This window comes from Lycorma delicatula, chromosome 5, assembly GCF_047948215.1.
Source record: "Lycorma delicatula isolate Av1 chromosome 5, ASM4794821v1, whole genome shotgun sequence".
Taxonomy (NCBI): Eukaryota; Metazoa; Arthropoda; class Insecta; order Hemiptera; family Fulgoridae; genus Lycorma; species Lycorma delicatula.
The window spans coordinates 64910132-64923338 of record NC_134459.1 but is presented as its reverse complement, the minus strand read 5'-3'; the positions used below and the strand labels follow the sequence as shown (position 1 = coordinate 64923338).

The window sequence follows — 13207 nt, the reverse complement described above, 5'->3', positions numbered from 1 at the left end:
TGGTCTCTCATCGCCGGTTAACAAATATGAATTTGTTAATCGCGTGTGACCGATTCTAAGTCTGGTCACAGCTACTTGTTCTCGGCGAGTCAACTTCACGTCGCTTTTCCATTTATATGAAGAAGTTTTTACTGAGTTTAATTTTGTATTTAAACTCCTCCATTCAGTATTCCACTTGTTTTTTAACACGTTAGTTAGACAATTTATAACATCTGCCACTCTTACATGAAATGCATCCAAATCATCGCAGACTGTTGCCTTTCTGGCTGTTTTGTCTGCGTTCTCATTACCTGTAATACCAGCATGCCCTGGAGTCCATACAAATATGCATCGCTGTCCTCGTTGATTTAAAACGTATAAAATGGACAGGATGTTTGAAATTAAGACATCCTTAATGTTTTTGTTACGAATTGCAACAAGTGCACTTAGAGAATCGGAACAAATTAGCACTCTCTCTTCGCAATAATGTTCTGTGAAGCGAAGAGCTTGCTGAATGGCAGTAAGTTCTGCCGTATAAACACTGGCCATATCTGGCAGTTTCCAACAATGGGCTTCTCCATTTACATATATGGAGCATCCAACACCATGTTCAGTTTTCGAGCCGTCAGTATAAATTCTGATATGTTCTTCATAGTTACTGACGGTGGCTAAAAATTCCTGTAGGATGATCACTGCTGGCTTCTATTTTATTTCTTCCTGAGAGAGATCCAACCTTGTATTTACCGCCGGCAAGAGCCATGGCGGTATTTCTCTCGTGGAAATTGCTAGTGTCTCAGGAATAGCAATTTTGTGTTTTCTTCTTAATTCGTGGTACCTAATTCCGGCTGATCTGGAATAGGTAGCACGACGTTCGTATAATGCAGTCGTAGAATGATTAGTAAAAAGTTTGTTTTTTATATGGGCAGGAAAAGCCCATACGTTTGCTGCATATGCATATCCTAGTAAAAGGATCTCTCTTCTATAATCGAGTGGCATTATTCCGGCTTCGGACATTAGACTAGTCGCCGGACTTGTGCGGAAAGCGTCTGTCGCATATCTTATTCCGCTATTATGAATAACTTTCTTAGATGCGACTTCCTAGCGGATGAATATACAATACATCCGTAGTCTAGTTTTGATTGAACCAATGCCTTATACAATCTCAATAATATCTCATTATCTGAACCCCAATTAATGTTCGATAAACATTTGATAATGTTTGGGGCTTTTTTGCATCTAACACTCAAGTCCTGTATGTGTAATTCCCACGTAAGGGAATTACACACACAGGACTAAAACATCACGTTAAAATCACACTAAAACATCCAATACTAGTCCTAAAAATATCACATTATCCTTATAACGTATTTGATTATTGCCGATTGTCAACGTAGGACTTTGATGAGGAATTCTCTTCCTACAGAAGTGTACACAGCACGTTTTTTCTGGTGAAAATTGGGATCCATTATTCCTTGTAACTTCATTTAGAGCGTTAATCGCTCGTTGCAATTTGTATTTCACCATAGCAGTCTTGTTGTTGGCATACACAATTGCCAAATCATCAACATAGACGCTTTTGCTGATTTCTACTGGAATGGCTAATATCAATTTATTAATGGCGATCATAAACAAGGTACCGCTCAACGGCGAACCTTGTGGTATGCCATTTTCCAAGATTTTTTACAAATGAATATTCATTGTTGACACGTACGTGGAAAGTACGGTCACTGATATAGTTGCTCAGTAAGACTGGCAGATTGCCACGAATGTCCCATTCATGTATCTGGAGCATTATACCATGACGCCAGGTCATATCGAAAGCCTTCTGAAGATCAAAGAAGACTCCGACACAATGTTTCCTTGTAATAAAGCTGTTATATATAATGTTCTCTTAGTTGATCATTTGATCGGTGGTAGAATGGTATTGTCGAAAACCTGCTTGATATGGTGATATCAGGTTTTCTTTTTCTAAAACACAAACGAGTCGATTATTAATAATTTTTTCGAGTATTTTTCCCATAGCGCACGTCAAGGAAATGGAACGATAGCTATTGGGATCTGTTAAATTTTTCTTTTTCTTTGGTACTGGAACAACATGAGCTTTTTTCCACTGCTGCGGGTACATTCCATCCCGCCATTTTTGATTATACAGTTCTAATAATCTGCGTTTTGCAGTGGTATTCAGCTGCCTGATCATATTATAATGGATTTCATCCGGACTAGCAGCTGTGTTGCCTGCTTTCTCCAACGCTTTCATGAATTCTTCCATTTTAAATGGTACATTATATGAGTAATTATAGTCAGTTCTGAAGTTTAGTAGACCTTCAAGTTCTTCTTTTTTTGTCCGAAAATCTTCTTCGTAGTTGGCAGTTTCGAAGTGATTGGATAATAGCTCTGCAATTTCATTTGGAGTGTTTTTAAATTCATCTTCATCTTGAAGGCTAGTTACGGGAGAAAAATTTTTACGCCCACAAATCGCCTTCACTTTTCTCCAAATATCTGATGCATTAGTGGTTCTGTCGATGGATGACAAGTATTTCTGCCAGGATGGTTTCTTAGAATCTATCATGAGACGTTTTGCATACGCCCTGTATTTCTTAAAGGCAATAAGATTTTCTGTGGTAGGACGTTTCTTAAAGGCGTTATACGCTCTTTTCTTTCTTTTTATAGCTTCACTTATTTCATCGTTCCACCATGGAAGGTGTTTCTTCATAAGTTTCCCAGATGTTTTGGGAATGAATCTCGATGCCGACTCAAGTCCTCGATAACTCCAGTTGTTTCAGGGAGTATCGTTCTAGCTGTGAAGCTCGTCCAATCTGCCTTTTCAAACAACCATCTTTTAGAGATGGGATATATTTTTCTTGTAACATCAGTTACAATTTGCACCGGGAAATAATCGCTTCCATGCAAATCGTCTAAAACATGGAAGCTGTACCTCGGTGCTATCGATCCGCTTATGAGTGTAAGATCTATACAGGACGTCAATCCATCTCTGGCATTGAAAAAGGTTCCTGACCCGTCGTGTAAAAGAATAAGTTCAGAATTCATCAGGAACCTTTCCAATACTCTTCCGCGGGGATCTACTCGATCCGATCCCCAAAGAGAATTATGAGCATTAAAATCACTCACCAGTAAGACCTCTAACTCTAACATTTGGCGGTTGATCTCGCCGAAATATATCATATCGTTTTAATTTAATATTTTCATTTCGGGTGAAATGTGTTTCTTGCAGACATATACAAATCGGGTCTACATCATGTACCAAGCGTTGGAGCTCATGGATGTTTGAAAAACATCCATTGATGTTCCATTCTACTATCGACTCGCTGATTTTAAATTAAATTATTGCCTGGGTTTTCCCTTCGGCCATCCTTTTTTCCTTTTCTTCTCCATGCTCCGAACAGCCTCGTGTTTGCAGAGAACGTCGTTGCCCGTGTAGCTTCCAGTCTCCGAATCTGAGACCAACGAAGCCCCCGACGACGACGGACATAGGTCGGCGCCGATTGGGAAGCGGCAACCAGGCCGACCCCCGACACTGGAGTAGCACCGGTCACCGCCTGAGGAAGGGGGGAAGGGGGGCTCTGTGACTTAGAGGCCATCTCAGTTACAGGAGGCTTGGGAGCCTCCATAACAGACTCTGTAGCTGTTACTTTCTTTTCATCAACTAGAATCTCACTAAGACGGACTTGGATTGCAGGTTTAGCGTCCGTTTTCTTCTGTACTGGAGCTACTTTCTGTAGCTACAATTATTCTTGGCTTAACAGCTTCTTTACTGCTGAAAGGCTTCATTTTATTTTCAATGATCCTTTCAATTGAGCCAGCCAAAGTAGGTGCAAGTTTGTTGATGATTACAGTCTCATCAACAGCAACTGGAGCAGAAGCAGGAACAGCAGCCGCAGCCTGAGCATAGGTTGTTGTTGCTCTAGGTCTGCGGACATTTACAATCTTCTTTGCTTCGAAGTAGCTGACCTTTTGCAGGGTTTTAACTTCCTGCACAGCTACCTCATCTTTGTAGACAGGACAATTCCTGGATCTACATGAATGCTGTCCTTTACAATTGATGCATGTAGGAGGCTCTTAACATGGCTCTCCCTCATCACCGCACATGCATATTTGTGGTCTCTCACATCTTACAGCGGTATGGCCAAAACGTTGACATTGAAGCATCTCATTGGCTGTGGGACAAATACCCGCACATCCAATCGATGTATTCCCGCTCTAACTTTCTCTGGCAAAGTAGGCCGGTTAAATGTGAGAACATGAGATGCTGAAGGAAGGACCTCGCCATTCCTTCTCATGTTCAATCGGCGACACTCTATTACTCCTTGTGCTGCTAGTTCTTCAACAATTTCTTGCTCTGAACAGGTTAAGAGATCCCGACAGACCTCAACACCCCTTGAGGTGTTGAGTGTACCATGGGGATCAACACGTACAGCCAATTCTCCAATTTTTTTCAGCCCTAGGATCTTCTGAGACTACTTGGAGCCCCGTTAGCCAGTAGTTATATGTAATGTACGTAAGTACAGCTGTTGCCGCCCTGGACGTGGAACATAGATGTTGTGTTCCGGATGTGGGGATTACCTACCTCAGAGCATTATTATTATTATTATTGATAATTCAAAGCAGGGCAAATTTTGCTGCTTGTCTTGTTTTAGGCAAAAATAACTTTTTCTGGTTGCTTGTTTATAAAAAAAAATTCTTAATGTTTAGTTTTATGTTAATATGTACTTTCCAAAATAAAGCATTATTCTTACACAAATTTTATAAGTATCTTAGAGATTACATTTCTGTTCTGTAAAACTATTTTCACAATCAACAGTTTTGACTGGACATTGAAGTAACCAATGTACGACATAAATACAGCTTAAGTTATATGCCATTTAGTGTAGTGAATTTTTTTTTTTCAAGTAGGAAACAACAATCTTTTAATTCATATAAGACCATACAGCACATTAAAAGTGAACGATTTCTGTAGATTGCTAAAGAAGTATTAAATGTCTATTCGATTTACAGCAGAATTTATTTAGTCTTCTCTCACATTGATAACGCCGTTAGTGCCCAATTATTTAAACCTACTGCATAATTTTCCTGGGACAAATGATATAGTTTGGAAATTATTTATTCTCTTAAGTCATGTATTAGTTTTATTACAACAATCAAATGAGCAATTTACAGAAAAAGCCAGCCAGCAATTGTGGGTGATGAATGAAAAGTATTCAACCGGTCTTCATAGTATTTGCCTTCCTAGTTAAAAACGAAAATTCCTCACTAGTAACAAGAAAATGATTTAGTTTTTTAGAAAGTACGGACTGATTTATTATTAATTTTAAAAAAGAAAATGTTTGCAAAGAATTTCTGAAAATTTTTCATACCTAATCTTTAATTTTTATGGATAGATAAGTAAGAATAAAATTGAGATCCGGGATACATTGAAGCTTCAATAAAATTGAGATCCGGGATACATTGAAGCTTCACACTAAAAATTTTATTAGTGCTCCAGTTTTATAACTATTTTTTGAGTATGCTGGAAAGCAATGGATATTAGATTTATTTTATTAAGGCATTTATTGATACAATGGTCATTTAAAAACTGCTTATACAAGAATAATGAAGTTGTTAAAATCCTCAAAAATTTGGTAAATCCTCATAATAAAATAATTATTATGACAATCAAATGTACACTTGTATCACTATTTAATTAAGATTTGTGTATGGATGCAGATGAGGTTCTCCCAACAAGAAAAGAATTCTGTTTTAAATAATCTGCAGTTTAAAAGATACATGCATATATTGTTGGCTGGCAGTCAGAACCTGCTAAGACTTTTGAATAAAATTTTCCAGGAAAGCTAAAAGTTATCCTTATTATTAATTTAGCTCTGCTGTTAACATGACACAGCATGTATTCATAATTTTTCAAATGTTATTATGTTGTAGTATTCTCAAATATTATAAAACTGTGATAAACATTTTTTCTTTGAACATAAGACTAAGCAATTTTGCAATGGCAACTATAACAAACATAGCAGTTTTTTTCTAATGCACTATGAGGGAAATTTAGCAAATACAAGATTATAATAGCAGTAAAATGTTAAAAATTCAAAGTTGTATTAAGAAGAAAATTAAATAAAAGTATAACTTTTTAACATATGCATATCGAACTTAACATACTGAATGCACATCAAAAACTTTGTTAACCAAATAATAAAATTATAACAATTAAAAAATAGAAAATGGAAAAATATTAAAAACAGAGTTAGCAGAACTTGCTAAAACATTAGAATTTGAACTCCTTGAATAATTATTACTCATGATCTAAGCTGTCATAGGATGGAATGGTAATTGACTGGAATGAATGATTTAAGCTGTTTAAGATGGTTGTACTTTTGCTTTGTGATTTTTCTGGCCTCTGAGTATAAATTTATTGAAACTCCTAGGAAGAGGTTTCCACTTATATTTTATTTTTGTAAAAATTTCCATCTGAACTGTGTCTTATAGATCTGATATCAGTTAACATTTGGATCTCCTGCGCTACTTAATTTAATCCTGAGTAGTCTTGGAAGAACCTATAATCTAAATAAAAAACAATGTAAGGGTCACTGTCAACTCTGGCAGTTTTGCAGATATCTGTTCTTTAACCTTCTCTCAATACATGTGCATACTATCACACGCCATTTGAGTGAAATTTCTGAATTACAATATTCACCTTTTGACTCTGATGAAACAAAGCATTAGATAATGTCAAATTCCTATTCTGATAGGTGCAACCACCACTAAATAGGATGACTGTTTCACCTGATTTTACACCAATCTTTTGAGAAATAAAATTGCAAATACAGAAGAAAATTCTTGGGAGCTGATATCACCTCCTGATTTGTGCTATATAAGTAGCAATAACCATCCTTGTTTTTATTATAAAACATAAAATTATGCACACAGAGTTTGTTTGTAAAGAGCTTAAACTTTAAGGTTTGGTACCAAAAGAACTTTACCTAAATCCACTGTGAACACATGAACCCCATCACCACTCAGATTATCTTGTTATTTCTCTTCCTAGCATCATTTTTATTTTTTATGTGGTTTTTACAATCCTTGTCAGTAGTGTTTCCTAATTTATACCTGATAACACAGATCATCACACTGATCCTTTCTTAGCAGATAACATGTCAAATCTAAGCTTTTGAACATTTGTCCAAACATCTTGAATCTCAAAGGTTTCACTACACTGATTACAAAAAACATCTTCATTCTAAAGAAGATCGAAAAAATGATGAACTTCATTGAAATAATGAAGTTATTACATTTATATGTAATAATCTGTAATAATTACTGAAGTATTTCACTTTAAATCCTAAAACTGTTTGATAACTTACTTGTTACTATTTAAAAACATTTCTATACGGTTTCATTTTTTTTAAGCTGTAGCCAGCCAGACAAAATTTTAGTAGAATTAAACACAGTTATTGTAATTATTTATTTCTGTGAAAGTATTAAAGTAACCTTTGAACTTGCTTGAATTGCATTAAAACTAAAGAAAAAAATTTCATCAGTTATGAACTTGATCACCTCTGATTACTAAACAAATATTAGTTTATTTGAAGGAAATTATCATTAGCCATGCTGTTGACCAACAACAAAATTAACTACACTAAATTTCTTACTGTCAGATCTTTCTTTCTGATACTGAATAGATTATGATTTAATATGAAATTTGTTACAGGAATTTGCACCACCAGTTAAATTCTGTCATATGGATATATCAGGAACAGGCATGAAATCAACAGGGAAGGGCTACCCATATTTACGAAAAGGTCTAATGTCAGGACGTCCAGTGAGAACAATAGTAGAATTTATATATAATACAGCTTGTCGTCAGGATAAACCTTTAGAAAATTAATTTACATTAAAATTTTTACATTTTAAAATCTGTGCTTGTTTTAGTATAAAATTGACAAAGCAATGTGATGTTTCATTTATGTATAATATTTTTATTTTTATTGATAAGATATGGCTTATCTAAATTTTTTTTGTATACTTTATTTAATGTTTAAGGTATTTAGAAATTCATGTGATTTGATAGTAGTTATAGAACTTAATATTATTAACTGTTGCAACAATAAAACTTATACCCGACAGACAAATGTTTTTTCTCTGTATTACTGCACAAATTAATTTCGTTAGTAGAATTAAAATAGTAGTAATGAAACCATTTTCTAGCTCAAAATAATGATTTAATAAAAAACTTTAACTGGATTTTTAATTCCTTTCAAATAAACATACACATCATAAAGTAATGCTTCATTAGAATTTTTTTAATAAACTTATAGATATTTAATAAAATACAGATTATTCTCTGATAGTTTACAGATAAAACTATAGAATGTGAGAAAGAATGCAAATTCAGTTTTAGAAAAAAGCAAGGATTTGAGATCTTGAGAAGATATTTGATATATGTAATAAAATATTTTAACTTTAAAAAAAAAATTGAAATTTTATATTTTATTTTAATTCTGTTTTATTTTTTATTCTATTTGTACCATAGAGTACGAGTATGTTGCATTATATTGACAATAAACTCAATTACTATGAGTGAAATTTTAAAGAAAAAACTTGAATATGCAGTCATGATCAAAGGATGAAAATAACTTTAAAATTGACTAATATTGCTTTTTTAATGAAAACTAGCCTGTCTAGTAGCCACCTGGACCTCCAAGGCCTAAGTTGGCCCAGGTGAATTCCAGAGCTTGAAGCCTACCCCAAGACTAGAGAGGCTCACTTTGCTTGCCATTCCTGTTTAGCCAGAGGACTCCGCCCCCTGGACCTCTGCAGTGTTTGTTACCTTCATGGTTGTGAGAATAATACTAATAAATAAAAAGTATCCAGGCTTTATAAAAAGCTGAAAAAGAAGCTAAATTATAAGTCAGAATAGCAGTAAATATGGTAACTAGAGTACAAATACCCTCATTGATGAAAAATTCATAAATAATGAAATAAAGAAATTAAAATTTTTTTTTCTTTAATGAATATCTTTATACAATTTCACCCTCAATGGGGTTAGGGCCTCAGACTATGGCTAAAAACTTTTACTGGAGTAAAACAAATGTAGCAATCTGTCTCATGTGATGCTAGTTTTTGAATAGCCAAGATCTGGTTGATTGAGAGTACTTGATGCATGCAACAGAGTTAGCTTTCAACCTATTAATACATTTCCTGTTTGAACTGTGAAAATCAAATGATTCGTTGCAAATTCACCTTATTGTTTGTGTGTGTTTGCAACTCGCATCTTCAGTTGTCGATTTTTTCCTATTTCGTAAAGTATTTAATATGTAGTTATATGTATATAATATCTAGTTATAATATATATATATATATATATATATATATATATATATATATATATATATATATATATATATACTTTATGGTAGCCAATACTATGGTAATGAACAATTAATTAAATGTTAATTAATACTAAATGTTAATAAGTGTGTCATCCTCAAACACTGTTATGAGTTTGAGGATTTATTATTAACTCATTTTCAAATTCATAGCATGAGCCATCCACAAACTCATAAGAGTTTGAGGATTTAATATATCTTTATACATATTAAAAGAAAACTCCATTGCACCACCCAAATGTTTTCATGGCCAAAAAATCTTTGCTCTTAATGACATCCTCCAACCTAACACTACAAAAAAAATTAATCCCAAAAACTCTTAGATCACAGAGATTTCAATTCCGATGAAAAACTCAGGAATTTTACTATAATGTAGGTTAAAAATAAACAAAAATATTGAATGGCATGAATTTATTTCTAAGAGAGAAATTAATATAAATTTCTCATTCTGTTTCTAGACAGTAAAGCCTAATGATTTTTTTAGAATTTATTTAATGCTTAGGTTAGGTAAAAAGGCAGATAAGCAATAAAGTATCAAATACAAAAGGAAAGAAAAGGTAATTAAACAGAAGAATAAGTAGAGTATAAAAATCATAATATAAAGATGAAAAGAAAAGAAAACAAGAATATCATAGATGTGTAACAGTAAAATTCTCTTTAGCCTGAAAAAAATTGAATATAAATCCATACTACTTAGAACCTCTTTTGTAATGGTCTCTACTGAAAATATTTTTGATAATATTCACTACTATTTATCTTGTATAATAATACTGTTCTATATTTAGTGATTATTATATTCCTTTAACAATGAGCTCCATAAGGTTCTATGAATTATAATAGAAGAAAGCCAAATCAAGAGAGAAAAAAATGTAAATAACAATATAAATGATCATTTGTTCAAAATCTTAAATCTCTGAAAGTTCTTCAGTTTGCTTTGAAATTTTGACTCATTGTTGCATTTGAATATGTGCGTTTTTATATACTTTTTATTTACATACCTAAGATGTCACACCTGTGAAAGGTAAAAACATGCTTTTTTTAAAAACAGCGCTATCTGTTGGGACATAAAAGCAACACACTCTATATTAAATGTTTTCTATTCCATTTCAATGTTTCTGATATGTATGTCTGTGATAGGGAAAAATCAGAAAAGAGAACTCAATAAAAGGCAGAAATGAAAAATGGAAAAAAGGGATAACAGGGAAAGGGAAAAACAGAAAAAGGGGAGAACAAAGAAAGGTAAAACAGAAAAAAGAAATGGAAAGGGGAAAAAGAGAAAATTTAATTTAAGAAAGGAGAAAGGTAAATAGAAATGGTGGATGGGGAAGGAAAAAAGGAAAATGGGGAAAGGGAATATGGTAGAGGAAATCAGAAAAGGAAAATGGGAAAGGGAAAAAGGAAAGGGGGACAAGGAAAAAAGGAAAGGTTAAATTTTGTGAAATTCCATAATGTTCATTTTGTTAATGTTAATTGTGTTCATTTAATCTAAATAGATATATTCAAATCTAGCAATAGCGAAGCATTGCCGAGTCTGCTAGTTTGAAATAACGTGTTAAATTTTTACTAAAAGAACTATTTCAGAAGGACACATTAAACATTCAAGGGGTTAATTTCAGTATGGAAAGAACTTGAAAAGAAAAGATGTAGGGGAAAATATAGGTTAGAATACATAACATACAGCAGCATAAAATCACTGCTGTTTCTCAGACATGGTTTCAACCAACACTGGTTTAAAAATTGAACAGCAAAATTTGAAAAGCTTAATTATTTTATATATTTGCACTACACCTATTTTTTTTAAACATTTTTTTCTACCTTCTGCTGAAGAAACATTATTGAGTATGGACGTTCATTTGAGCTTTTAATTTATCCTAACTAAAATAATTCTTATGTTGTGTTGCTTGTAATAATACACTTCACCCTGTTTTCTTTTTCTCCTACTCTTGAATTTCAATTTTTTGTTGTGTTAATTATCCTACAATTAGTGCTTAGATTCAAAGAATGTCATTTGTAATGTCTTATAAAACCATATCCAGATATTACTCTATTATGTAATATATAAAATTATATACGCTCAGATATCCTATCCAGATATCTGAGCGTACGACCACTTCCCTAAGAGGAAGCTACCCTAAGACTTTTATTAGAAAAGAAAATTAAAATTAAATATATTTCCACAGAGAATGCAGTAATTTGCAATTTCTTTCAGTTGCCCAGTGCTCAAAGTCTATTATTACAAAAGTTTATTTTACAGTCCAATTGAACTATCAATTAGTACCCTGAACAACTTCTGAAAGGACTTCTGATTTATTTTGATTTAAATTCATTCTCAAAGTTTTATTAAAAGTAAGTGTTGTCATTCTTACATTATGCCAAAATGAAAAAATCTTGCAAATTAGTTTATTACTCAGAGAAGGTGCAAGACATGCAAAATTCAAGTAATCAATAAGATAAAATCAGCTTTACTTTATTTACAAACAAGATAATGCAGTACGAAATACTGGGTGTCCCACAAAGAAACTGAGAAAATTTCAGTTCATGATCTACTGGTGAAAATAATAAAAAAAGTTCATATCGACATAGATCTGCACGCTTTGTTTTAGAGTTAGAGCTGGCAAAAGATTTTGCCTGGATTTCGGTTCTTCTAATACAAAAAACCCTACTATAATTTTTGGGAGCTTAATTAAGAAGTAAAGTTGGTGCTTTCTTATGTAATTTGAGCTGGGAAATAAAACCGGTCCCAGAACTTTAACTCCTACAGTTTTTAAGATATCTGATATAAAAACAAAATTTGGTGCCGAAAAGTTTTTTTTAGGTTTGAAGTACAATAGCTCTGTTAAATGACTAATAAATGTTGATGATGTAGTGACAAAACTGTAGAAGATTTAGTTTTTAGAACTAAATATTAGTTCTAAATTTATTCTAGAAATAAAAATTCCTTTTTTATTGAAGCAACACTGATGAAAAATAGGTAGAACATTTTTTTAATTCTTTCTGAACCTTATAAACATTATTCTTAATATAGCAAAACAAAAAAATAAAGTATGTGAAATGAAAAATGGAAACAAAATAACAGACCTCAGTTACAGTAATATTTTGAAATTCCCACCTTCATGAAATGTTCACAACAGCATTTTGCCTGACGTACAATATTTCTGGTGACTTTGTGTATCATCTCAGGATCATTTTGTATAAATTCAATAGCGTTTATCTTAATGAACAGCTTGTATTAACTTTTTGTTGCTCCACCACATATTGATGGTCTACCATGTCCAATCTAGTTTACGAAATGAGCATTCAAGTGATTTCTAGCTACTAAAGAAAAATGTGGTGTTGCACCATCATGGTAGAAAATCATTTGCAATCTAGTTTTTAAAGGTACATCCTCCAAAAATTCCAGCAAATTATTTAACAAATGAACATATGCATCTCCCATAAGGTTTAATTGAAAACAAATTGTCCCAAAACAATGCTACATTAACGTGAATAATCTATGTTGAAAACCATGTGGATTGTCTTTGCTCCATAATTTACTATTTTTTAGAATTTGATTCCATTTCTCATGAAAGTGAAAATCATTAGTAAATAAAACTGAATTTACCATATCAGTGTTGTCTAGAAGCCAATGACATAAATTTAACCACTGGAGGTAATCTGTTGGCCACAAATTTTGAACCTTCTAAAGGTTTTGTTACTATATCTTCGGAATTTATTAGTGATTTAACAAAGCTATTATACTAAAAACCTTTAAAAAACTTGATTTTCGGCACAGAATTTTGTGTTTTACATTGGATATCTTAAAAACGACTGGAGTTACAATTCTGGGAACTGTT

General features: G+C 32.9%; 1 protein-coding gene across 1 annotated transcript in view; it reads left to right on the top strand.

Annotated features, from left to right (window-relative positions):
- LOC142325685 (cytosol aminopeptidase-like) overlaps positions 1 to 7873 on the top strand; it is a 32368-nt gene extending 24495 nt beyond the window's left edge. The window contains exon 10 of the mRNA XM_075367716.1: positions 7697 to 7873. Within this exon, the coding sequence (XP_075223831.1) occupies positions 7697 to 7873 (177 nt within the window). The remainder of the gene's footprint in view (positions 1 to 7696) is intronic.
- The last annotated feature ends 5334 nt before the right edge of the window (positions 7874 to 13207 follow it).